The sequence below is a fragment of the Meleagris gallopavo genome, chromosome 3, assembly GCF_905368555.1.
Source record: "Meleagris gallopavo chromosome 3, MGAL_WU_HG_1.1, whole genome shotgun sequence".
In the NCBI taxonomy this organism is placed as follows: Eukaryota; Metazoa; Chordata; class Aves; order Galliformes; family Phasianidae; genus Meleagris; species Meleagris gallopavo.
This window is the reverse complement of record NC_139406.1, coordinates 49,348,877-49,376,416: the sequence shown is the minus strand read 5'-3', so window position 1 is coordinate 49,376,416 and position 27,540 is coordinate 49,348,877. Positions and strand designations below refer to the sequence as shown.

General features: G+C 39.4%; 1 protein-coding gene across 13 annotated transcripts in view; it reads left to right on the top strand.

Annotated features, from left to right (window-relative positions):
- ZNF521 (zinc finger protein 521) overlaps positions 1-27,540 on the top strand; it is a 234,291-nt gene that overhangs the window by 3,717 nt on the left and 203,034 nt on the right. For 3 of the 13 annotated variants that reach the window (XM_085220905.1, XM_085220910.1, XM_085220915.1), the window contains 3 exons: positions 13,324-13,386; positions 14,407-14,463; positions 20,448-20,627. In XM_085220905.1, coding sequence (XP_085077031.1) covers positions 13,324-13,386; positions 14,407-14,463; positions 20,448-20,627 — 300 coding nt within the window. Of the gene's footprint in view, positions 1-13,323; positions 13,387-14,403; positions 14,464-20,447; positions 20,628-27,540 lie in introns of all 13 variants that reach the window. The other 10 variants (XM_085220904.1, XM_085220909.1, XM_085220914.1 and 7 more) reach the window with 4 other exon arrangements.

The following is a 27,540-nucleotide window of genomic DNA, read 5'->3' as shown; positions in this document are numbered from 1 at the left end:
TATTTAAATCCCCCATTTCTGAAGTATTACTGATGTAGTCAGGAAAAAATATAGTTCTATAGTTCAAAAATAAACAGTATTTTAAATGGCTTCTCTGAAAAACTCTTATTTGACTGTATGTAAATTAGTTATTTAAACTCATGAGTGCTGCTTCACATCTAAATAAAATATGGAGTTACACATTGCATTTCCAATTTGTCATGTACTTAGCAATCCGTTCTGGGGGGGAGGATAGAAGAGATATTTTTGATACGTCTGTCACTTTTGATAACTTAATTTGAAACTTATATCTTAGGGGAATAGTGATACAAGGCAGGTAAATACATTAAAACAAAATGACAATTGAGTTTTTATATTGAATGCGTTAAACTAATGTTCATCTGAAATGGTGGGTGTTAAGAAGTTGCTAATGACTAAATTTCTTCTATTTTTTGAAAATATTTTTCTGAATTACCCTGGTTTCTGTTTACGTTTCTATCCTTTCCTATTTCTTTTTTTTTCCCCTCTCCTTTTTTTTTTTTTTTTTTTTTTTCTTCCTCTCTTCTGGTTTGTTGCCAATTCTGCTCTGCCTGTTCCCCAGCATCTACTGATGAGCACCTCTCAGAAAAAAAGGCATGGCAAACATTCAGACAAACCCTCTCCAATGTAAAAGTAACAAAAATATCTACCCAAGGAGAAATAAGATAGTAAGTACTTTCTCTAAAATGTACTATCTTTTACAAATATACTACAGGGTTGCAGCAGAAATGATTGAAAAAGAGATTATTTAACTTTCTGAAGAATGGTGATTTGAATATCTTATATGATTCTAGGAAGGAGGAATAAAAGTTCAACTTCCAGGTTATTTTAGGCAGAGAAAAGGTCAGTTGCATAAAACTCAGAAGTCTTAACTGATATCTTATTTTACTGATTTATTTATCACATTTCCTCGCCTACTTTTTTTTTTTTTTTTTTTTTTAAATGTATTAGGTATCATTGACCTGATGAAAATCAGCTAATACGTACATTTGTGGGGAGGGAGGGTAGCAGGAAGCAAAGCAGGTGGGGAAAGGTAAGTCAGAAATACGATACTCCTCTGAAAGCCTCCAAAAGAGCCCCTGTGTAGGGTGCTGAAGAAGGGAGATTGGAATGTCTCCTTAACACTGTTATCTCCTAAGGACAGCAGCATCTCCTAAAGAACATCATGCTGGAGACCCCTGAGCTCAGAAAGCAAAGGAGGAGGGAAGAGCAGCTCGCTTTTATCTTGTTTAACTTGGCTACCTGAATGGTAAACCTTTTTTCTGACTTGGCATGCTTTACAGATATCACACCTAGGTTACTGACCGCCCCGCTTGCGCCCTTTGGCTTTATGGGGTTTTAATTTCGGGAGGGCTTGAGGTTTTTCTTTTGCCCTTACTGAGGGCTTTTGGTGTGAAACTTTCTGTTTAGAAATGAATTCAAGTTACAAAAATAGTTACTTAAAAAAAAAAAAAAAAAGGTATTCTTTACGCAAACCTGAATGAAAACGTAGTCCTACTAAATCTTAAATTCAGGTTTCTCTATGCAAAAATCAGGTAATATTCAGTATGCTGAAGTCACCCATAAAGATTGCTGAAATTGTAGGTGTTAGATAAGCCGTCACAAGGAAACTACAACATCCCCGCAGATTAAATAGAAGCACTGATCTTTGAAAGGGATCTCTTTTTTTTCTTTTTTAAAAAATAAAGTTATTACTTCAAAATCTATTTTTCTCCCTGTAATTTTGTATCCCACACGTGACTGCAGAAATGAAATTAGTGAGTGCTAGTTCCTAGAAAGATGAGAAGGAAAAGAATTATCTGCTGTATTTTACCAATCGGTGCCCTTCTTAAAGAAGTCTTGAGTCTTGAAATATTTTGGCAAGCCCAGAGTGCCTCTCTAAGATGTTCCTTCTCTTTAAGCAAACCTAAGTCCTCTTTTTATCCCAGCTGAATTTACAGCTGTGCCTCAATTGATGCAGAGTGTTGGAGGGCTGAGTAAATCTGGCTGTATTTTAATGTGACTTGTTTTCTCATCGTAAGTTCAAAGCTAAAGGATGTTTCCCATGCAGAGGTGTGAGTGGTGTGCTGTAGTGCTAAGGGTGGTGGAGTGGTAGTGGACCAAAACAGAAATCTTAATAGGGACAACAGTTTTGAGAGAATTTGACATTTGGATCCCCTTCAGACCGTAGCCTTTACATTTCTGTGTCTCTGTCAACTATTTGAGTATTTACCCTCAGCCCCAACCAGCTTCTAAATTACATGGACTGGACTCTAAAGTCATTAGATTGTCTGCTGATTAGACCGTAATCAATCCAGCATAAACAAAACCAGCAATTAGTATTGGCACGACTTCTCTGAACTTGACTTATTGTTTCAGCATTGCCGGTCCAAAGAACTTCTGAACAGGCTGATTTCAGGGACTGTGTTATTTTGCCCTCATCATTTCATAGGGAGGGTACAAGAAATTCGTGAAATTCCATTTGGCCTGAAAAGCAGAAACATCTGTTTGATGCATGAGTGGGTTGCTGGCTTGTATTTGGCCGTCCAAAAAAGGGCAAAAATTAAGATATTGAACATAAAAGAGTACTTGAAAAAGCAAATTACTAAGAGGATTTAAGATTAGAATCTTCATATAATGCGGGCTATTTATAGTGTTCTCCTTAGACTTGACGATGCGTGCCCTCTGCTCCTTCATGTATTAATAAAAAAACAACAATAAAACAACAAAACCATCACTAACCTGTAGTAATTTTCACTGAATGTAGTCACGCGTAGTGCTGCCTCAATTAGCTCTAGAATTGCAGCAATGTTACCCCGTCATATTTGGGGCCAGCATGAGTTTTATTGACCATCATCATCTACTCAGGAACAGGTACCATTAGGTGTGACCATCTGAACAGCTACTGGTTGTATGGCTCACTTCCACAGAAGTGAAAACTTGTGACAAATGTATTAAGACAGAAAAACTGTGTTTTTGGTTCAGCTTGATGTTGTTTTCCCCAGCTGCTGCTAACTTGGTTAAGAAGGGAAGCTGTCAGGATGGAGGCACTTTTCTAATGTGAGTGGGGTAACGCTATGCGCCACGAGCTAGGATGTCTGGAAAGGCTTTCTTCTGCTCTGTCATTCTTCCAGTCTAATTTACAGTGGGTTTAATAGCTCTTATTTCTTTCTCCTGAAACAGAGGGTTCAGTATGTAGAGACTCATGCATTTTGAAAGAGAAAAAGAAAAAAAAAAAAAGCCTTTTAAATACTTGTAAATGAGGAAAGGATTTAGAAGAACTGTTAATGTTTTATGTAGACCATGTGGATTTGTGGCTTTATCTTTATAAAACATTTCAAATAAGGTAGATGGAGTTGTGTTTCTGTTTTTAGATTGATGAAAATATAGTATAAATGCTGATACCTCAAGACAGACCTCTCGGCATCGTTTCCCAGATGTGTTTTAAGGTTTCCATTGATTCCTGTAGAGCTACTTGAGGTCAAAATCAGTCCTGGTAGGGAAAACAGTCTATTTCCCTTAGAACAGAGACCTGACATGTATGTGTGCACATGTAAATATTATCTTTCTCAGGAAGGACAACAAACAAAGCAAAGATTTTGGCCTTCTTTATTTGATGCTTTGAAAAAGTAGATGTCTGTTTTCAAATATATTTTGCAGCACTGTTAGTAGAAAAGCTTTCAGCTTTCTCAGTTGTTCTCTTTTGGAAAAGTCAGATAGCACATGTGAAGATTTTAAATGCTTTTAAATCAAAATGCAATTCTTGGCAAAGGATTCTGACAAAAAAAAAAAAAAAAGAGGCACATAAAGAGGTGGTAAGGTTTGTTTTTGTTTTAACTTTTAGACAACTTGGGTTCTATTTCACCTCAAGTATGAGCAATTATGCTAGTTTAGCAATTATTAGAGATGAAAGAAATTCTGTTAGATACAACTCCCCTAAACTTCAGTAGCTTCGGTTTTAGCTAGGATAATGATCAAGGAGTACTTAGCCATATGCCTAGGGACTGCACTATAGCAAAAAAGATAGGGCTGATCTTGGGGGTATCTTTATTACAACATGTTATAATTAACGTTTCAATTCAACTCTACTGCTTTCCAAGAAATCTGCTTTATGCTCTTCTGTCCTGTATGTACTTCTGCAAGTCTGCACAAAATCCCCTACTTCCAGTGCAAAGATTTAAAACCAGCACCGTTGTCCTCCCAGATTGACATTACCCATTAACATTGTTGACACTTTCTTGTGTTTTTTTTTTTGTTGTTGTTGTTTTGTTTTGTTTTTTTACTTTCAAAGCGCATTAGTTTAAAAAAAATTGTTTTTCCTTTATAGTGCATAATTATTGAAGAAAGGATGCAGGAGATTTTTTCCCTCCTTTTTTTTATGATTTAGTCTAGGTTGTCCTTCTTCTGTTGTGCATGCATGTGAGCCTTTCAGCTTTTCCTCTAACGGGAGTGATGCTGCACAAGTTATTTTTTTTTGTACAGTTGAATCTGTGTAATGTGTACTTGAAAGGGCTGTAGGATTGTTGCTCACTGATCCAGCACTATCAATGCCCAGTGGAATTTTAGATTTTTGGGGTGGATGTGTTTTCCTTGGTGTTATTTTCTTCCTCTTTTTTTCTTATCACAGGAGCAAGGCAGAGAGGTGCTTTTTGAGTGTTTCATCTGATACTTTCACTTTTAAATACAGGTACAGTTAGGTGAAATTGTTCTTTTTAAGGTTAGAGTTTTTATTCCTCTGAGCATTTTTTCTTAAGTCATTTGATAAGTCTGTTGATATAGTCACCCCCCTGCCCCTGCTGCCTTCTTTTCTGGCTTGACAAGTGCTTATTATGATTCTTTAAAGTGAAGGATCTGTAACTACCATACTCTTCTTACAAATTTGAAAGTGCCGGTCACTAGTTAAACAGTCCCTAGGCTGAAGCACAATGCCATTTTGCTCTAAGACATGTGGTCAGGATGCTGCTAGCAAGAGAAGCAGTGTTTCTCGCCTTCCCAACCCCAATTTTAGAGGGGTGATAAATCACAATAGGATTTGTTTTTCCCGTGCTACAGGAAATCCAAAATCTCTCCAAAGTTCTCATGCAGACTCTCAGTGTTCTGGAAGTGTGTTCTGGAGTGTGGAAAAGGTAGAACGCTTCTCAATGTAAATGTCTTAGTTAACTTCACAATAAATGGATTTTGAAAACAATCCCTGAAAGGTATGACCTTACTAATGTTAGCTTATATTTTGCCAGGAAAATATGTACCAGGTGATGAAATCTCTTATAATTTAATTTTGGATTTTAGTTTTTTTGTTGTTCGCTCCTTTTGGTAGCCTATCAAGTTCAGCTTCCATTATTGACTCCTTAACTTCTTGAAAGGAACTTTAAAAACAAAACCATGCTACCTGCTGTGTTGCTGGACTGTATGATGTGATGTAGTGAGTCATTGTCCTTGGGAAGACCAGGCTGTGCTTTGATCAACAAAACTTTCTCTGGCACTGAGTTGTGATGACTGTCTGGAAAAGAAAACAGCCAAGTGAATTCCTAAACTTGACAGTGGCAGTAGGAAGGGGGTGGGGGGATGGGGAAGTTAATTATTTTCCACTTCCAAAGAATACAATTGCAAGGAAGGAACTTTCTGATTCACGGGTTCCAGGACAACAGGATGTCAAGATCCATGCCTGATGTAACATTTTTGCTCTGAAGATGGGAGGAGGAAACAGATTGCCATTGGTCTATGAGTGTGACTGCTGAAAAGGGGTTTGATGATTTCTGAAAGACTAGATTGTAGGAAAAGATTCACTTTGCCCTTTTTCTAATGAATCTGTTGAGTAGAGGACTCACCAAATAGAAACATAAATCAACAAAGAAAGCTCTGAAGGACAGACCCAAAAAAAGGGCTTGGATGCTGCAGTACTTGGTTTTCATATGACTGGTTGCCTAGTGGCATTAACACCTTGCATCAGATACTTAGATTCTTTTTCAATTCTTAGGCAGGTTAAGGGCTTATGGATGTTGGTGAGTAGGAGATGCATTATGCAGAAGGAGTAGTGTATCTTACCTTCTCTCATCCTAGATGTGGGTACATTAGCACATTTGGCTACCTTGTTGTCAGCAGTCACTGCTCTGGGCCTGCTGTTGGAGACAGGGAACAGGTTGTTCTTTTTTTCCGAGAACAGAATGAACTGGGGGGCTGTGCTACTGCTCTTCCTCTCCCCCTGGCTGAGGAGTCATTTGCTCTGCTAGAATGTGAGAGATGGGGTTTCTGTTCTGTGCTTTGGCTGGGAGTGTTTGAATCTGTTATCTCCCAGGGAGTATATATCAGTAATTATGCAGCAAAGTGTGGCCCTTCTTGCCAGTGACATTCCCCTCTTCAAAAGTGTAATTAAATGCTTGTTGAAGAAAAGGGGTAAGAAGGAGTACTCACACACGTCTGATGGTTTGAGTACCCATGTAGAAAGAAGAGACCTAGGTCCTGGTCTGCCAACTACTTACTGTAGTATTTTTTCTAATGAAAATTTCAGAGAAACTAGAACTGGAATCCAGATGTCCTGCTTCCCAGGTGAGTGCCCTGACCACAAGGATGTAGTCCTTCTTTCTAGTTCAGTGAATATTGTAGATGAGGTATGACAGCTTCAGTAGCAATGAATGAGCGCACAAGTCTGAGGGTAAGTGTTCTTTTCTAAGAAGCTCATGACAAGAGTTTAAATCCTTATGATAAAGAAGAAAGTTGAGCATGTGCCACCCACATCCTGGCTGAGTGATCTAACCAGTGGGTGTGGGCAACGGGGGGAAAGGAAGAGATACTGAAATTCACGTGTTTTCTGCTAGCATCTTGTAGCGACCAAACAAGCTCTCAAGAAAAACCTGTAAGAACGCATCCAAATCTGAGGAAAGTGGGACTTGATATTTTACAAGCCAGCTGTGGTGAGGCTTTGGTTTAATTTCAGCACTGAGCTGCGTAGTGCTGAGAAAGCCCAGATGATAAAAGCCATTGGTACTGCCTGACCTCAGTGGTGACTGAGCAGACCTTGTGGCAATTTAGATGCAGGGTCCCCTCACTAGTTTTTTGGGCTTCTAAGCTCCTTTGTGGAATACAGACTGGAGTGGTGATCTAGATCCTAAAAAGTCATCTATAACGAAGCTGAAATTTTGGAGGATTAAAAACAAGTCTACAAAATCATGATTCAAAACAGATTTGTATCTCTGGTAAATCAGGGATAATCTAAATTAAAAGGGGTGCATTTTGACTCAAATAAATATGTGACATTACATAATAGATTCAAAGCAAAAAGCTGGCGTTTTCTTTGACATTATTAGAATGGTGTCACATGGTCCCAGCTCCTCAGACTAAGTGCCTCATTTTCAGATATCATTGCCAACTGCAGTAACCTTGATTGTAGGTCCTCATATTCCTTCCTTCGATCTTCTGTTTTCAGACTTGTGTAATGTTGGCTAAACTGAAGTTCTGCGATCCGTGCACTAGTTTGATTCGGATTGTTCTTTCTTGTGGAGCTTAGGCTTCTGCAGACAGTTTAATGAATTTCTTGTTTTCTAAGCTCAGTTGAAAATGCAAGCCCGTAGAAACAGGGAAAATTCTTAATTATGTCCGTTTGAGAGAAGAGTAAGGAAGCTTAAGTGATATGTAACTTCAGTGTACAGAGAGAAAATGCTCTTACAGCGTTCCTATTAAGTACTGGGTTTGGTAACTGAAGTTTATCTTAGTGTCTTTCCTCAAAGGGACTGGTTGTCCACAGTCACATTACCAGAAAGGAAGATCGAGTGCTCAGTTTGAAACAGACAGGACAGCTGAACATCCTTACCCTAGAACAAAGATTTGACTTGCAGAGACTCCCTCTTGCTTTGCCAAGACTCATCATGGTCCCAGATTTGTCTTGGATGTCTATAATTGTCTGTTACACTGCATAGTACAAAGTCTTAGGGGTATCTGGAATTTACTGGTGGTTTTAAGATCTTTAAGACTCTTTGGAGAAAAGTATCTTGGAAAAGGTAACATACTATTTAAAGTTTACCTTAAGTAACGAAAATATGAATCTATGTAGGTGTAGCCTAAGTTTGCTACAAGATATCTGGGGAAGCAAAATTAGTCTGTGCAGGATTAATCCTTCTCATCTCTGTTGTCTAGAAAAAAGTTATCTCCTGTCCTCAGCTTTTGGTAGGATTCTCCTTCTGCTGCAGGAAGGAGTGCCTTCTGCCTTATCTGCCCACAGTGTCATGTAAAACTGGGTGTCCTCAGCTGTCACATTTGGATACTGTCAGCCTGGAGATCAAGGGTGCAAAGACTATCCAAAGGATTTCTTAAGAATAGTTTCTTTCCAGTTAAGTTTATTTATCATTTTTATGTTTGTGTGCTGCCTAGGAAAATATTTTAGTAGAACAATGATATTTTCCAACCATTCCTGTCCAATTGGGAACTCCTAATTCAGTCTTTATACAAGAATGACATAGGGAGGAAGGAGAAAAAAGCAGGGAAGGAGAGGGAAAAAAACCCAAAAAACTGGATGTTGAATAGGCTAGAGTGAAGGTGCAAGAAGAATCCTTCCTGTAACAGGAATCTCTTGGAGAAAGAAAGTAATTTCCAAATATTAAGAGAATTTTGTTACAGTGCAGGGATGATGGGGAGAAGTGGAAAAGGGGTGTGTCATAACAAGAAGGAAAACAAATCAGAAATACAAATGTTCATGTATGTGATTAACAGGATTGATGTACAACTGTGGCCATGCGCACTGAGCTGATTTTCAGTAGAGTTCTGGAATGCAGATATTTGAAATGTTAATATGCAAATCTCTCTCTCTCTTTTTTTTTTTCCTTCCTTTTTTTTTTTTTTCCTAGCTTTTCTCACATTGTGCACATGGGGTACATGCACACGTAGGAGCTGAAATAGCAATTGAGTTGCTGGGAGGTAGCTGTATGCTGACACTGGCTATTGCTGTTCACTACCAAGTAGTAAAGTATCTTGGTAGTTCTGAAGTTTCTTGAATGCTGGCTTTCTATACAGAAGATTATGAAGCAGCCTGAGATGATTGTAAACTTCCAGGGTTCATCCTCTGAATTGCTGCATACTGGTGGTGCGAGTGTGTGCTGACGTGCTGGCAGGATGAGTTGGAAGGCTGAGCCTTAAAGCGGCAGTGCCCAGGGAGGACAGAAAACAGAGCAAGGTGTAGCCTGAGCAGGTGATATGTTGGCATCTGATCTGGCATTAATGCTAATCTTTAGCTGCCTTAATTTCAGTTTTTATCTTGATCAAACCCTTAAGGAGTTTGATTTCTACAGCATGTTACTGTGAAGTATGAAACATCTTCAAAAGCTATTGAATTTAATAGAGTCAGAGGATGCTCAGCACCTCCTGTAACTGACTCTTAAATTTGCCTTCTGCCTATGTGATTAATTTATTTAATCATCCTTAATATCCACCTGGACACGGCATGAATGTCCTCTTGTTTTTTTTTTTTAATGTAGCTTCACGGAGGAAAGAGAAGAAAAGAGAGATACTTCCAGAAATTACAGTAATTTGTAGGTAGTGAAATAATGGCACACAAGCTTTATTTCTGTTCTGTCTGGGTAACTCAGTAAATTGTGTATTGATTATGCTAATTCAGCTAGTGTCTCTATTACTTGTCTGCAGAAATTATTCAAACATGCAGATAGAAGAGGCACTTGGCAAAGTTTCTGTCCTAGGAAAAAGGCTTTTGTGCAGGATGGCTTTAAATTGAGTTACTGGTCGTATGCTAATGGCAGTGTATGGATCAGGTATTGAATTATAGGAAATGCTAAGTGCAAGTTTAAAATATATATTCCAAACTTCTTATCTCTGACAGTCTTGGTTGCTTGCTATATTAAGTTTATTTTCACATCTCTCAAGGAATGTGTTTTAGGAAGGATAAAATCAATAGCGGTCTATTTTTATGGTTTATTTTGGAATATGTGGCTTCTCCTGCTTTGTTTAACGAAGAGGCTCAGACATTCAGGGCAGGTTTTTTTTTTTTTTTTTTTTTTTTTTTTTTTTAATTTATTAACCCACCTAGACTAGAAGAAAATAGACTTTTTTTTTTTTTTTTTCAATTATCTTTTGCTTTTATTTCATTATGGTTTGTAATAGCTCTGAAGCTATAAATCTTAGCCAGGGTTCTCCAAAAGGCTTCCCTTTCAGTGAAGATGTTCTTTTTCACATTTCTAATTTTATCCATTTCTTTGCCATACAAGATTTTTCCCAGGCATCAACCAGAAATGACTTGTGCTCTTCCTTAGAGTGCTGAAGCTACAGATTAACTCTTCAGTGAGGGGTTAGGCAGTGGTATGTGACTGAGGTTCTACAAACTAGAAAACCTAGGTATATTTTGTACTAACTTTATAAAATAATCCTTGATAGGCCAACTATTTGTCCTGTGAAGAAACTGTAAGGAGAAGGGGTGAAATCCTCCCTGATCATCTGGCGTTGCTGTGGAGCAGTCAGGAGATTAACTCCATTTTTAGGACCACTATATGAATACCCCCAGAGGTTTTCCTCCCACATCTGTCTTTGATAGTACTACTTATATATATATATATATATATATATATATTTACTTTAAAAGGTGGAATTGGTCTCAGTGTGGATGTTCCCTAGCACAAGCGTGAGAGATGCTCTGAGGTGAAGCACAGTTTGCTTTGGGCACCAGCTGTACCAGGCTGAAGTGTCCTAACCTTTCACATCAATGCAGCTTCTGTTTAGAGATGCATATTTGCAAGAAAATTTTAGAAACTGGTATCTGTCCAAGCCACATGCTTTTATAATAGGAGATGGAGTTGACATGCTGGAATTCTATTTTCCTCTGTTGAGACAAACAAAAAAAAGAAAGCAGCAACCAACTCACTCTCAAGAAATGTGATGTCACAGTTGTGTTGATCTGGGCTTTTTAGAAATTTTAGTATTTGGGTTTCTTGGTTGTTTTGTTTTTCAAAAGCTGCACTGGGAAAATATGTGGTAGGGATTTGATGTTTTGTTTTAAGAGATAAGTCAATCAAAAAGAATTTCAACAGCTAACAAAATAAGTGACCTGTGGTCACAAATGCATAATTGTACAGGCAAGGGATATTGCTGCTTTCATGACAACATTATTTCAAGTGGGTCTGGAAGAGCTACTGAGCAGTAGCATCACTTACTCAGGGTCTGGATTCATATGCTATTGTTCTGGTTTCCTGAGGCCTCTCCTTTTAGTGGTATTCTATCACGTTGTTATCTAGAGTTTGTCTTTTCTTATGCCAAGATGTGCTAAATGCTGTGCTGAAGATGGCACCCCTATGCACAATTACAGTCCTAGAGTATCACTAATTTTGACGTTTGAATTAATAACAGTGCATACATGCTACTGTTTTATTTTCATATAATGCTTGTGGGTTTTTTTGGTTTGTTTTTGTTTTTAGTTACATTTCATGCTAGTGTTAGAGAAAGATTTTTGCTTAGCAGCGTTCATAGTGTATCACTGTATAAGTTTTGCTTAAAGTTACCTTTTTCTCCTGAAGAAAATTGTTTACTTCAGGCACTGTAATGTCCCTTAAACATGAAAATCACAAGTAGGTGAGTTTAGCAGAAATAGTACTGAACTTTTCAGAATCTAGTTGTGGAGAGGTATAAATCAAATCAAGGGAACTTGTCTGCTGCTGCCAGCTGAAGCTTTCCTGCTGCAGCATACCCAGAACATTGGAAGAATGGCGTAGGTTAAAGCAAAGGCAATTGAGGTGCCATTTTGTAGATGAGTTGTGTTATCCGTGAGGTTTCCCTTATTTTGTGGGGTAGCTTTTTAAATTTTAAATGAGGTTTAATTTGCCTGACAGTTGAATATTAGCGAGTCTTTGTGCCATGGCTGCTGTGACCTATGTGGTTCTTTTGGGACTGAAATTTCTTTGGGAAGATTGAACAACTTAGAAAGATGCTAACCACTACACTGCTTGTTCTGATGCTTGTTTCCTTTTTTTACTGTGGTAAAGACATAGCAGACAACCTCTGTTGAAAGCAAACCTCAGCCTCGCTCTGAATTTTCAGATCTCATACTAGTGGGGAAGTTTTATAGAATCATAGAATGGCCTGGGTTGAAAAGGACCCCAAAGATCATCTAGTTTCATGATCTTTAACCAGTTGGTTTCACAAGGCATACACTGGCATAGTTTTGTACAATAGAAGTGGACATGGGAACAATTTGTTAGACAGCATCCACATTTGTTTTATTTCCATTTTTAAGATCTAACTGTATTGGTGCAGCTGTGAGCCAAGCATGTGTCAGCATGCACCCTTCCTGCAGCCAGTGAGGGTCTGGTGCTGGGAGAATTCAGTACATAAAAATCGCAAGGACCAACTTTTGTATTTTGGTTTGCAAACGTTTAAGTGGAGATCCACTTTAAATAAGCAGAGCTTGTTTACTTCTGGGCAAGCAGTGCTTGGGTTTGAAGTTTCCCACTTGAGTCGGTTCTTAAGAAGTTCGTGTTTGGGCACCACTTCGGTTCCTTCTGGAGACTTGAAAATGGTAGAGCTCCTAAATGACCTTTTTGGGCTGAGTTCAGAGTTGAGACGGGTGGTGGCAGAGGATTTCATTGGTAGATAACAGCAGTGCCTCGCAGCCTTGTGGCGGCTGATCAGCAGGTACTCATAGCCACAATGGGTTTCCTCTCGGGGCATGGAGCGCTAAATTCTGCAGTTCTTGAGATCGTTTTTTGGGTATAAATCCAAGCTAGTGGTGGGCGTGATGAGGGGCAGGCAGGACTACTGCTTCACGGGTTTTGCTGGAGGCTTTGAGGGCATCGCAAAAGGTTGTGGGTGCTTATTTTTCTTAATTGTACACTAGTTGTATTCATTATTTTTCTTCTTGTATAAATAAACCTTACTGATCCGTGCTGCCTTAGTGACAAATCTCTGTTTAGCTTAGCTTTTATTTGACCACGTGTCCCTTGAAGCTCTCCTTTTCCCGAGTTGCTCCCCTTGCTCCTTTTGTCTGACCAGTTTCCTTCGCCTTTGAGGGCTGCTGGGTGACTGCTTTTGCATGACAAAGAGAAACACGCTGCATTGTTGCGGCCCAAGTTGTGGTGGTTTTGTGACTGCAAAACATAAGCTCAAGTGAAACAGTCAGCTCATCAATTCTTATTTTGTGAAGTATTTTACACGCTCTGGGGCTTGGGGAAACTTTATCAGATCTCTGTTGATATGAGAAGAGTGTGCATACTAGCCACAACGCCGGGGCAGAGAGAGAGCTTGTTTAGAGTCCTTCATGATATTGAACCGGACTCTTTCTTATGTATTTTGAGTTTCTGGTATCCTAAGAGTGTCCTCATGAAAACTGGTGTTTTTTTCTAGAAACCCAGATTCTAGAAACAACCAATTGTATGAAGCCTTGGGGTTGGCGGAGGAGGAAAAGAGGTACTTGTGGAGTGTGTATGCATATTTCTTCTTTTGAATATGTGCCTAGATTTAAATGTCTTGCACTCTGTTATCCCAGGGACCAGGAATAGGTCCCCAAAGCTTTGGATTTTAACTCAGTTGCATGATTATTTGTTGAGGCCTGAATTCTTGAAAGTGGAAATGCTGTAGAAGTGCAATCTTTCCCCTTTCAGCTTTTTCCCCTGCGGAGGGAGAAAGAATTCTTTTCTCTCTGCTGCTCCCTAACTCAAAGACCTCAGTCTGTTGGAGAATAAAAGGGAAACGGTTCTGCCTTCCCTTGCTTTGACTTTGGAGAGTCAATCTTACTTAGGCATCATATCAGAGCATACCAGAACAGCTCTCTAATTTTTTCAAAATAGCAGCAGAATGGCTCTTGTTAGGTTCACTTTGGCCCAACAAGTTCTGAATAGTGAATCTGACAAGAATTGTATTGTTTTTAGTTCTACTGCTCTGGAAAGCTGTGAGCCAAGGGAAAGATGCTGGCATGGTGTATACAGTAAAACAGCATGGGGTTAGTTCTCCTTTGCAAGGCTGTCTGCACTGCTGAGATGCTTGCTACTGAATATAGGATTATTATTATTTTTTTAAAAGCTTATTATGAATTAGTGCACACCTCTCCCGTCTGCCAGGAGAAAGCTTTCTCTTATCCGTGCCGAATGAGTGAGGAGAATCTTAAAGCCCAGAATTATTCCCTCATTTACTTCCATAATCAAATACAGCGGAGTGCACTGAAGACATATCGTAGAGGAAATTCGTTTCCTTTTTTAAGGCATGAAACCTATTTGGTCACTCTGCTCTCTGACATGTAGCTTCCCTATAGCAGCGTATTCTGTGTGCACTTTGCAGTGGTCCTGTATCAGCTTTTCTTGGCTGTGTTGTACAAGCATCGCTGGCTTTCAAAACTGAAGCTGGTGTAAAGGTGCTTGAAACCCTTCAGCTATCTGGCTAACGTTTTGTTTTGTTTTGTTTTTGTTTTGTTTACCTTTTTTCTGACAGTAGAAGAAAATGAAACAGAGGACCTGCAGGCAGGTGTGGGACACACAGCCGCACAGACTGGTAATGCTGAATTCCTTCATTAGTGTTTGATTACTGTTTGACAACAGTGTGAGGAATTTTTGTATCGGGGTGATTTTGCAAAGCCTGTATTCCTCCTCCTTGCTTTGAACCTAGAATGTATTTTAGGGGCTCGCGATGGAAAACAGTATTTCTCTCCTCCTCGTTTTTCAGTTCTTGAGAATTAAAAATTCTTTCTCTGGTAGCTCAAGACAATGATGATGAGATGCTTCAGAAAATTCAGCATGGTTTTCTTTTTGTTCCTGCCAGAAATAATCCTCTTCTGCAGCCCCCACATAAACCCCCACCCAATGCCATTTCAGATGAACTTGAATATTCATTCAAAACTATTTTCATGTTTGTAAAATATGTGGATAAGAGCCATTTCTTTTCTTTTATTTATTTGTATAATTTTTTTACCAGTTAGGTAAGACCAGGTACCAGATCCCTTTGTTTGAGGTCCTATTGAAGAATAGGGTGGACAAAACTGCTGTTTGAGTCAGATCATGGGGAAATGTTGCATTAATAATTGTGGAGAAATAATTGTTAATTCTCTATAACAATGAGGACTCTTTAATTTTCTAAATTTCATCTGATTCTGAGAATTCAAAGAGGACATGGTATTCGAGCAGTCTTTGATATTGGTTTACAGAAGTTTATCTGAAGAGCAGGGCTGCCTCTTCTGAGCAGTCTCATTCATTCAGGTGAGGTCACCTTTTGGAGTAAGGGATGTTCAAAGATCAAAGATGATTAGAGGGCTGGAGCACCTCCCCTACAAAGACAGGCTGAGGGAGCTGGGCTTGTTCAGCCTGGAGAAAAGAAGGCTGCGGTGTGACCTCTTTGCGGCCTTTCAGTACCTAAAGGGATCCTACAAACAGGAGGAGAATCAAGTCTTTACAAGAGTAGATAATAACAGGACAAGGGGAAATGGCTTTAAGTTGAAGGAGAGAAGATTTAGGTTGGATGTCAGGGGGAAGTTCTTTACAGAGGGAGTGGTGAGGTGCTGGAACAGGCTGCCCAGAGAGGTTGTGGATGCCCCATCCCTGGAGGTGTTCAAGGCCAGATTGGATGGGGCCCTGGGCAGCCCGGTCTAATATTAAATGTGGAGGTTGGTGGCCCTGCCTGTGGCAGGGGGGTTGGAGATTCATGATCCTTGAGGTCCCTTCCAATCCGGGCCATTCTGTGATTTTGTATGTTCTTAGAAGGCCACCAATCTCAGAGTAGGTAACTTGCTTGAGGACAGTCGAGATTATTGCTCTCAGAAAGCAGTGATCAGCTGGGATGCTTTGTATTTCTGTTATGTTTGCATCCTATGGGTTTTTGTTTTGTGCCTTTCCGAGGTTCTAGTATCTCTGTGCAAAAAACACTTTGTTTAAAGAATGAGAGTTCTCAGCTTCTTTTGGAGGGGTAATATCTCAAATTCTTCTGAATGTACTTAATTCTCCACTTAGCTATGTGTAAACTTGGTTGGGGGGGAAATAAAAAGCACACTTGTATTCCTACAAATACACCGATTTGAAGAAATAGAGAACTGTGAAACTGGAGATCAATATGACAAGGAATGGTTACTTTTCTGTGTTGTTTGTTTTGTTTTGTTTTTTTCCCTTAACATAATTCTCAATGGTTACATTGTCTCACAAGTTATTTATTTCCCATCCTGTCCGTTGCTGTTCTCTGTCTGTTTCTAGGTGAGATTTAACATTCTGTTTTTCTCCGTAGCAAGAATGTAATGCCGATGTTAAAAACAAAACCCCTTCTGATAGAGCGAGCAGTACAGAAGGCCCACTTTGTATATGCACTGCCAGAAGTTTTTATAGTAATACTTTGTATCTACACTCTGGCTCTAACCGTTAAATGTGCTTTTTATAGAGTACCAAGTTATAAATGTAGTGCAGCTACGGCATATTAATCTTACTGCAGAAATTTAATGAGGCAGTTGTTTTGCGATGGACACTATTGGGAGCAGAGAGCGACAGAATTTTACTTTACCACTGAGCTGAAGAAATATTCCTTGCCTGGTAATAATTATAGCCACATGATCTTAGTTTTCCTTTCTTTTGCCAGCACTTTTCCATGCAGAAGTGGCTTGGAAGGAGGTCCACTGCAAGGCAGGGAAATGGGTCGGAAAGTGGGCTGTTTTCTTGGTAGTTTGATGTTTAGCTATGGATCCTCATCGCACAAGCAGAAGTATGTAAGATAAGTTTCAAGAATACAGTTAGTCTTTGCCAGTCCACCAAGATGGCTTTTAGATATTCATTACTTTTACTTGATTTTTATATGGGTTATAAAAAGTAAATGTGGTGAAACCTCATTTTTACATGGGCAGAATAGAATTTCTGCTGGTTGGCCTGAAACCGCTCCCATACTTGAAATTAATTGAAGTCCATGGCTTTATTGCCTCCAACACTTCTAAGCCAATGCGATTTTTCATTTTCCCCAAAGTTGCAGTTTTATTAGACCAAGTTACAGCAATAACATCCCTTATGAGGAGGAGGAAGAAGGGATAGGGAGAACCACCTGCCAGGGAACACAGTAATGAGAAAATCATACTTCTTTTAATTTCCATTTATAAATAATGTTAACATAATCAGTAACAGAATACAACTGTTCTTTTTCTTCTTCTTTTCTTTTTTTTTCTTAAGTGCCTTAATAGGCTGAATTTATTTCTGTTCCAAAAATACAACCCTTCTTTCCATACCAGATAATTTTGAATGATATCTGCAGATGGAGCTGGTGTGTGTGTTGTTGCTGATGCGTATTAAAAATTTTCAGTAGGTCTCTGAAATGGGAAAGGGAAGCCTCTGGAAATGACGGTGGTGTTTGCAGATATTGGGAAAGGTAATCCTATTGTGGAGCCAGTCTTTGTTGAGAGACTTGTCTGCAGTAGTTGGAGATACTGGGGAGAAAGAAATGTGAGGGATGATTGACACCCTAAAGTCCATGTGTGAACTTGAGCTTTAAACAGGAGGTTACACAGAAAGTATAGGTGACTGCACATTGCATTTCTAACATGCCTTAATTCTAGAGATTCAAAATAGGAGCACAAGTAAGCACAAGTAAGTAACTTTTCCTCAGGTTAAGTAATCATTTAGGGTTAGAACAGCTCTTGATAGAAGCCATTTGTTGTTGTAGCAAGAAAGAGTCTATTCACTAAGCATCTCTCTTTAAATACCACCTTCTTTCTGAGGTGACAACTTTTCATGGGAGCGAATCATGTTGGAAATGCATTCATGGAGAGGGGCTGAGACTGCCAGAACTCGTTTCACAAAGCTGTCACAGGCTAAACTTGAACCTGCGTCCCAGAGGGTCCCACTTAAGTGTTGACCTAAAAACAAATGTGCCAGTTGGCTAGAGCATGTATTCTGAAGTCACAGCAGAAGGGAATAAGCTTGACTGACTTCTGTCCCTGTAGAGTTTATATCTGCAAATGCAGAAGGAGAAGCAAAACATTTATTAGACTTAAAATGATTCTAATTTTAATAACTGGTCTCTAAGTAGGAAGCTTTAAATGGAGTGATTCTTCAGGCTTTTGTGCACTAAAGGGTGCGTGTGCATATGTGTGTGTGTGCTGCTGAATTCCTGTAAAGTGCAAGTGCTTCTGAATAATAAGTCTGGAGAATTCCCTCCCCTCCCTTTTCTTTCCTTCGGCATTGTACTTAAAGCAGAGTCAGACACTACCCTTATTTTAAAACAAACAGGTCTGTAAACTTTATGTGCAGCATTTAAATACTTGTGTTAAAATTCAAACCCAGTGCCCGCATTTCCCTGAGTGCTGTCAGTTTTATGAGATGAAACTTGGAGCTTGAGCTGAACAACTAATAGCAGCGATGTGCACATGCTGCCTTCCAACAAGTGCTTAATGATGTCTTAACTGTTACAAACTGACCCAACAATTATTTCTTTTTCTGAGCTGTTAAGAACCCGGTGATGTTCTAAGGACTTTTATTAAAGTTGCAAAATATCTTGGAAAACTAAGTGACAGTGTGAGTTATTTAGATTCATTTAGAGCATTTGAAAATAGCTACAACACCATCCAACCCGTGTGCTTGATTAGCGTCCCTTTATGCTTTGTGGAAGTGCAGGCTGCTCTTTTACTTGGAAGCTGCTGCCCAAGTTGAAGTTTTTATGCTTGCAAGAATCTTGTGAATGTCAAAGATTGTGCTCTGGCTACACAGCAAATATGTTTTTGCCTTCAGAATGTGTTTTTTATTTTTTAAAATTAATCTGGTTTTCCTCTGTAATATAACTCCTTTAAAAATAAATTCCACCCTTTACCCCTGTCAAAGAAATTCCTCGGTTTTGATCACGAGCCACATAGCATAAGGAAGGCTTCCTGACACGGGCCTCTTCCAGTATGTGCTGTGGGTCTGTCTGCGTCTGAACAGCTGAAGGCAGGGGTGCAGCAGCGTGACCTGAAGGACGTAGACAGATGGGAAGAGCCCTGACCCTTGTGAGGGACATCAGAATGCCCACACTGCACACCGGGCAGACTGGGGATGGCTGTGTCCACAGCCCTGCAGGGTGCTGGTAGAGGACTTTTAGAGTGGAATCTCCCTCCTCCTCCTCACCTCATCCCTGTTCTAATATGAATGTAGTGGGAGCACGTTTTGGTTACTCTGTTCTCATGTAATTCTGTGTGTTCCTAACCAGTTGGACCACTCACTGAAGTGGGTCCACAGCCACCGTTGTGCTATCACTGTGGACTCAGAGCCAGCTAGCCTCTCACTTGGCTAAAGGATGGAACATCTTAACATGCACTTGCACAACCCCCTGTCATTATGTGAGTTTATCCTTGTTTGTTAAAATGACTCATCTCAGTCTCAGCTCTCAAATAAAAGGAAAAATGAGGTGGCCAAAAAGGAGAAGGGAAGAGTGGTGAAACACTTGCATTCCTTTTGTTGGAATGTACATAACCGTTTTTCTTCTGCCTTTCACTTGTTGCACTGTGGTTCCCAAGGAAAAACAAAGTTAAGTGCCAGTTTGCTTTATTAGGGAAGGCAGATGGCTTTATTTCTGTCTTTGAAGGAAGCTTTTAGTGAAGTGGGCAAAAAGTCAGGAGCAGTTAAAGCTACTCTGTTCCTCAGAGGAGGAGGAAAAATCCTAGATTTTGTTATCTCACTTTGCATTGGTCAGCAGCAGGACTGAGCAATGCAGTGAATTGTGTGGCTTCTCTGCGGAGGGCATAGGGATGAGTGAGAACATTTCTTCTGGTTTAGGAGTTTCAGCTGGGTTCAAAACTGCTGCTCTGAGGCTGGAACTGTTCTGCTCTCCTCTAAATACTTGTTAACATGTCAAACAGACAAAGCTCTCCTTGTGCACCATTTGGGTTTTACAATAGTTAGTTTCCAGTTTTCCATGATCTGGCAAATGCAGGAACTTTGTTGGGTTTGTCTGAAGTCATAAACAAGTTCAAAGCATAGATGAAGTTTTGACCCAGGGTCTCATCTTTCTGAGGCATTGTTTGTGTCAGGCAGCACAGTGATGGAGTGTTGGAATGGGCTGTGAATAAAGATTAATTTTGTCTTTATGTAAATCAGGTGTTGTTAGTCTCTTAATTCTGGTAGTTTCCTGTGAAATGCTGTAGCTACCAGTGAAAAGAAGCTCCTGCACACTCATTGATTTGATTTTTGTTCTAATTGAAAACTAATTGCATAGGTGGTTTATCCTTTCTTATAATGATCAAAGCAGCTTCTATAGCTCTGATAAAATTGACAAACCTAACATTGAAGCATGGAAGAACTGCTCGAGTGAGAAGTGCCGCATTTGTGGGAACAGAAGAGAAATTTTCCTTTCATCGAGATTAGAAAAAAGATTAATGAATGAAACTCCTTTGCTTATTTAGCAATAAAATCTACAGCATTCTGTAGGCTTGCGCCAAATGTGTTTCTTCTCATCCTTACGATAAGAAACCTATGATTTTTTTTTTTTCTTTCTTTGAAAGGTTCTGTGCTTAGATGCCTGAGGTCATGGTCTTGATTTTCTTTCAGACCCTAACTGTAAACTAGAAGACAAGACAGAAGATGGAGAAGTGTTAGACTGTAAGAAAAGGCCAGATGAAGGGGAGGAGTTGGAAGAAGAAGCTGTGCACAGCTGTGACAGCTGCCTCCAGGTGTTTGAGTCACTGAGTGATATCACAGAACACAAGATTAATCAATGTCAACTGACAGGTAAACAATACTTCTCACTTTGTGGCTTCTTCCATTGTTCTGTTTCTGATTCCTATTTTCTGCTTCTGATCTCCCTCTTCCTTTCTCAGCTGTTTTACTCTTGTATTTGAATGCTTAGAGGTGAGACCTTTATAAATATGTTCTAGGACAGTGTTATACTGTAAATAGAGCACTATAAATTTCCTTCATACTGAAGGATAATTACTGCATCGTCACTGTATTTAAAGTGTGCTTTAGCTGTCTGTGTGCCTGGTTCATACTATCCTCTTTAACTTTCCATGTTTGCTTATATGAATATTTTCCTCAGTCACTTGTGAACACAAGAGGGTGTTTGTAAATGAGGTTTAAGTACGGTTACATAACAGATGAATTTACACAACGGGGTGTTGTAGATCTGGTCTGGATGTTGCTTTAGTTTACTATGATAAATACAAATGTCTCTAAATGACTGTACAGTAATCAGTAACTGAAAGTTACTATCAAACAAATTGATAGAGAGAAAATGAAATCCTAGTCTTAGTCATGGAGCAAAACTGAGTGCTGATCAAATACTGCTTAGCTGAATAGAGTTGAGTGAATGAACCTGTAGCTGAGCTGAATTCCCCTCTGAAATGACTGTATACAGTCCCCTGACATAGACATCATATGAAATCTGCTGAAGTAGTTTTGGTTTTTAGATTTAGTAGCTCTTTCAATGATACGTGCTGTGAGTTCAAGTAGATCAGCAAAAGAATGGTTGTAACAGAAGGACACATTTTTTATTAGATGAAACTTTAGTTTTGGCCTCTACAGTGTAAAATGTATTTTTTGTGCAATACTGTTATGATAAAAGCTTTTCATTATTAGAACACTGTAAACAAGGAAAGACATCCTTCCCATTTGGGAATGCTTTAAGAGAGTGTGTGCATGCTCATGTTTGGAGAACTTTTCAGGTTATTTTGGTTCCAGTAGATCCGTAGGGCTAGGTCATGAGAGGATGACTTAAAGTTCAAGTGGCAGTGCTGCTCTTGAGAGTGAAGTACAAGAAGAAGGTGATGAGAAGAGGAATAAGTGGGCAGGAGCTGATGGGAGGAGAAATGTGTACTTTTGTTAATACAGTTCTTTGCCTTTTCTTGCTTTTAAAATGTTATAACTTCAGATACAGTCAGCTTACTCATACTCTAATCGCTTCTACAAACTTCTAGAATGCATTTCTCTCTATTGCTGATGGTTTCAGTCAGTATGGATGTTCTCCTTGGACTTTAAAATACTCTTAACGTTTTCATATCCTTTTGTTAATACCTTTCTTCCTTCTTTTGCTCTGTTTTGAAAAATGGGTGGCTTCAGCTTGTCTCTTCTTTCCCTTTCTCAGGAGGCCTTCCCATTGCCCCCTGTCCACCGTATCTCCTGTTTACTTCAGATCACACTTATTCATCCCTGTGTTTTTCACTTTGATGTGATATATCAGTTTCTCCTTTCAAGTTAGTTAGTTACTGCTCTCCCTCTATACCAAAAATTGGATTCCTTCTTCTAATTGGGTTCTCTGCTTTAATTCTGCAATCAGAATGCTGTGACAAGTCCTTGCACAGTTGAATTGGGAAACTGAAGAACAAAGGGGAAAAGGAAAACAGTACGTAGGAAGGAGTCTGGAACTCTGGTCTTGAAAACATCCATTCTTGCTCAGAATTGCAGTGCTAAGTGAGAGTGAAAACAAGAACACTGGATTAGTCAATTTGGGGTGAACATGTAAAGGCAGGAAAATATGTATGGTATCAAAGAGTGGGGGATTGAAAATTAAGCTAGAAGAAAATTAAGTCCCTAAAAATACCTTTGCTTCTCTTTTAAGTAAACTTGTGTTGCTGAATGAGTAGAGGTCAGACTTTTGGAAAGCTGATGAAGTGAATAAAAGCCTGGACTGTGGATGCTTTTGGAATACCAAGTTGACAAAAAAACAATTTTTCTCAGTTTCCAAAAATAAATACCCAAAATACACCTTTAAGTTGAGTGAAATGTCTGTATGGGATGGCCAAAGCTGATGTTTCCCTCTTTCTCCAGCAAAAGAATATTGAACAAGTGGCTAACGACATGAATTCAGTCCAGGATCTGAGATTGCATGTATGACCTAATAATAAGAATGACATTTACAATAAATCTCATCCTTTTAGTTAGTTGTTTGTTTGTTTTTAGTTAATCAGTGACAAACAGTTGCCATACACGCAGCCTACCTTTTTCTTCTGAAGCACAGTAAATATTTGACAAAATAAAACATGCTTTTAGAATGTTAGGCAAGCTCTCTGGATTCTTGACTTTCTCTTGGACTTCCATCCATGCCTTTGGGTGCCATGCTCAGATGAAAAGCTTTCGAAAAAAAGTGCTACCATGAAAGGGATTGTACATCTCATCACAGTTCTCTGGTTCTCTCCCTTTGGAGGATGCCCTATGAAACTAGCAGACACCCTAAGCTGTTTTTCAGTTGTTAATTTCTAAAGAAAGTCAAAAGGTTTCCTAAAATTGCCTGTGTCATATGTGGAAGAGGGCAGATTGCATCATCTGTCCTGATGTATGATCTTTCCATTGTGGACCTCATCTCAGGGACTGAAGAGTCACCTAGACTGTTTAGAAAGTTTCCTATTTATTTAAAAATGCCAGGACTGTCAGCCTCCTGAGTTTGTAGAGCTTCAGAACTCAAATATGAACTTCGAGTTTTCAAATGGCTGAGCAAGAAGCTGCGGCTTGTCTAGATCTTGCTGAGCTTTGGAGGTACTCTCTGAGATGCTTAGGGAGCTGCTCTGTATGCAAGAATTTGTGAACTGTGCTTATTGACCTAGTTGTGGAGTTATTTTCCACACAGATATACTAGGAAGAGCAACAATGAAATTGGTGGAACATACAAGAAGGCATAACGATGGCTTAAAGCACCTCTTAGTAAATCCCCGGAGTGTGAAATGTAAGAGCTGAGTGTCAGAGTGTCTTGGCTGACTCTAATTCTCCCAGCCTGCTACCATGCTTGAGATTGGAACTTTCCATTGTAGATTCTCAAATTGATACTGAAGCTTCTAATTTTGTGTGTTCTTCTGAAGCATTAACGCTTCAGGAGGAGGAATGATATTGCTCTGCTGAATCTTCATTCCACTCTCAACCAAAGGCAGAAATGAGGAGAAGGGAACTGGTTAGCTGGATTATTAAACAGCAGTCCCAGTCTCTCAAAGTGTCAGTCACCGTCACCTATTCAGGGCATAGTGGAAGATGAGAGATACTTTACAACCCAGTGAGATTTGGCTCTCAGAATCTTGAATTGCTGTCCTCTTGCAGATTTTTTCAAGGAAGAAGAAAAAAAGTTCTCCCCAACTGATTCCTTCCTGTAATCTGCTATTTGAATTGAACTCATGTTCTTTTTCTGGAGGAGGGCATAGCTGATCTTTTATTCTAATGTGTGTGCTATTGATGTTTTCAATTTGGGTCTGATCCAATATCTATTGAAGTCAATGAAAAAGTTCCCATTGACTGCAGTGGGGGATGAAACAAGCCCTTTGTGAGCTATTTAATAGTATTTTTTGCTATCTGAAATTCTTGTACTGAAGCTTTCTGAAAAGGTGATGATTTATTTATGTTAATTGCTGACAAATTCTGTGATGTTTGTGAAATACAAATAATGGATAAAGGGGAGGAAGTTGAAAAAAAAAATTCTTTGTAGTAGTTATTATAGTCACTGACAGATAAGATGCTGTACTGTATTAATTTAGTCATTACAAAATATTGGCAATAAAAATATGGTTTTAATAGTGTTTCTCTCTGAAGTTAATGCTTTTCTCACTCTATCCTTCCTGCAGTATTTCCATTTAATAACTCATGAATGACTTGCACATTGTCATCCTCTAAATTGTGTACATAAGTAAAGGACTCAGTATGATTATGAATTTTCTGTCCTTCTAGTACAAGACAGTTTGGATCCCACTGTAGGAGTGTAAGTGAAGGATCAAATCTGGTGCACTACCGATAAACCTTCAGCTTCACTTCTCTCTTATCTCTTGGAGAGAAGCTGGACAAAAAAATAACCTTTTGCATTTCTGGTATATATGCTGTTATGAGGCACAATTTGTCAGACGCTTGCCCTAATGTTTTTCTTCACTTATAATCTCTTCCCTCTGCACAAGGCTTTACGCTGTTTGTTTCACCTGTCCATCCAAGTACATCCTGGGGGCTGTACTCTAGGATGTCTTCCCGGTGTAGGTGAGAACTGTCTTTCCTCTGGCTTTGTGTGTCCAAAAGCATTCATTGTCATTGAGCTTGGTTCTCTTGATGATCCTGTAGGCTGCTTTGGAATCAGAAGTCGTAATAAGAGCAATATTAGAAAAAAGAACATCCTATGGTGCTGCCTTGCACTCAATCAGTTATGCACTGAATATGCCAATCTAGTTGGCTGACTTGTTGAATAGCTCAGCAGTGATGGAAGTGTTGATACGCAGCAGATAGCTATCCCTGAATGCCAGTAAACCTAGTGCACATTATGTAACTTCCATACTAGCCTGCTGGTATCACAAGCTGTAAAACTTGTTTGAAAGCAGGCTACTGAATCATATGCAGCCCTAGTTTCAATGCTAAGGGTGTTCTGAAGGAAAAGACATAAGCTATTTTTCCACTGGGGATGTTTATTTTACCTTTAGCTGATTAGATAGACCTAGTTTTATGCTTTGGGTTCTAGCTTAATGCTAGAGGTTTGATCGCTTGAGTAAGTATGTCAGGTAGAGTTGAGTCATTCATGTTATTGCTTACCTTGTTTCTGATGCTGAAATCGTTACTTGTTGCTGCTGTGAATCCCATGCCAATGAGAAGATGCAGTTGTACTCTGCTAGCTGTGGTCGGAGGGTTCCCTCACGTATCATCTGAAAATATTCCCAGCAGGTATATTGGGTACCTGTTATTCTGGGTGCTGCTTTCTATCAGCATTGGAATATCACTAGGCTGGTCACTTCTAGCTGAGTATTTCTGTGTTTCTGATTATGATCATAATTAACTTTTGTGGGCACGGTCCTCTCACAAGGTCGATGAGCAGATCATTACCTTTCTGTATGTGTAAAAGCAAGAAGTTGTGCTTCCTAACAACTTTACAGAAAGCATGCTGGCAAGTATCATGGGCTTACCAAACAGGAGATAATAGAGATTCCTCTGTAATGGTTTCATTCTCCTCCCTCTTTTCTCATCTTCTCAGTGCCCAGGGATCTTTCATCTTTCTGAATGAGTTAGTAGTGCCAGGACCATCTCCTTCACTAGAAGACTTGAAAACCTTCTGAGGAATTTTGTCCCAGAGGATGTATGTTGTACACAGTGAGACTACAAGATAAATCTTGAGAGCATTTGATGTTGTCATGGTTTGATATCCTAGCTAGAATTGTTCTTGCTGGTAACAAGTACTGTTCACTGATTTTCATTTGTCACCATTTGTATGGTGAAAAGATATGTGGCAAGCATCCTCAATCACTTCTACAGGAAAAAAAAAGAAAAATCTGAGCTTGACAAAAGTGCTTCTGAAAACAAGAACCCTAAGAAGTTAAATCTATGATGCACCAAAAGCATATTCATCAGCCTCAGTGCAGCCAGTGGCACACTGCCAAGCACTCTTTGCCAAGTACAGTTACTTCACTTGAGAGTCACCCTGTTTCTCTTGAGAATTCCTGCACCAAGGACTGCATATGGATTTTACATTAAACGGTTATTGAATGAAAGATAAACAGTGCTTGGACTGAGGACTTGAGCTTAGGCCTCTCTTTTTCCCTTGAGGATTTCCCAGTTGCTGTTCTACAGAGACATACTTCTACTTTTCCATTTGCTTTAGATCAACAGACTTCAGATTTTTTTCTGCAAAATGACATTCTGTTTGACTGAGAGTGGAAAACAGACCCTCTCCTCCAGTTTTCCATCCTCAGCCAACACACATCGTTCAACACACTTCTTTGAGTTTGCGAATGGTGGACTTGCATCCTTTCAGAATTAAGTGATCCAGGACTGCAACTCCAAATTTTTGATATTTGGGGAAGATGGGGAATAGGGTAATAACTACATTTTCTGCCTCTAAAGATCATAATATCAAACTCAGCAGTGAGCAATTGTGTAGCTGTTCTGTGAAGCAGCCTTCTGTGAGACTGGTCTTCCAAACATGCCTATTGGAGTAACCTATCATTGGACTCCTGTGCATTACAAAATAGCCACGGCTAATATCATGGTAGTTTGGGGAATCTGTTTCACAGAACTTTATATGCATAACTGTATGCTCCTTGGGAGGATAAATGAAGGTCTTGATAATTGCGCTCATAGGTGTTCATATCAAAATTGAGTAAACACTTTGTAGGTGTCTTTGTATTGCTCAAATGTGAGGGGAACTTCAGTGCTCTGGACCTCAAATCTGTGACAGTAGGCTGCATAGCCTTCTTGTTGTTCTTCAAAACCCCTATGCTTACCTTGTGAGACAATAGATTCATGATGAATGGCCAGCGTGGGCAGTGAGGCATAAACTCCTCCCTCTTTTGCTCAGAACCCATTAATCTCTGCTCTTGAGACCGTTAATAAGTCATAAAACCAATAGATTTTCACCTCCTGAGTATTTTAAAAGCAGCATGGTGTACTTTCTGACTTGTCTGTCAGTGACCCCTTGTAAATGAAGGCAACCAATGTCTGTATTGTGAAATTGATACTTTTGACTCGGGGAACCCCTGTAATAAACCTGTTGATAAGTACTGATTGTAAACTGCCAGAATTCCTGTTCTATTTGGAAGCAGGAAAGGAAGAAAGTGATGGTGCCTTCCAGTGAGATTTCAATGCTTCTTTTGCATCTTTCACTCATCATTTTCTCCTAACTTCTGTTTCCTGTTTTCCTCTTATATTAGCCTGATTTTTTCCCTCCCTAAAAAAGGCAATTAATCCATGGCATCAAGGATAG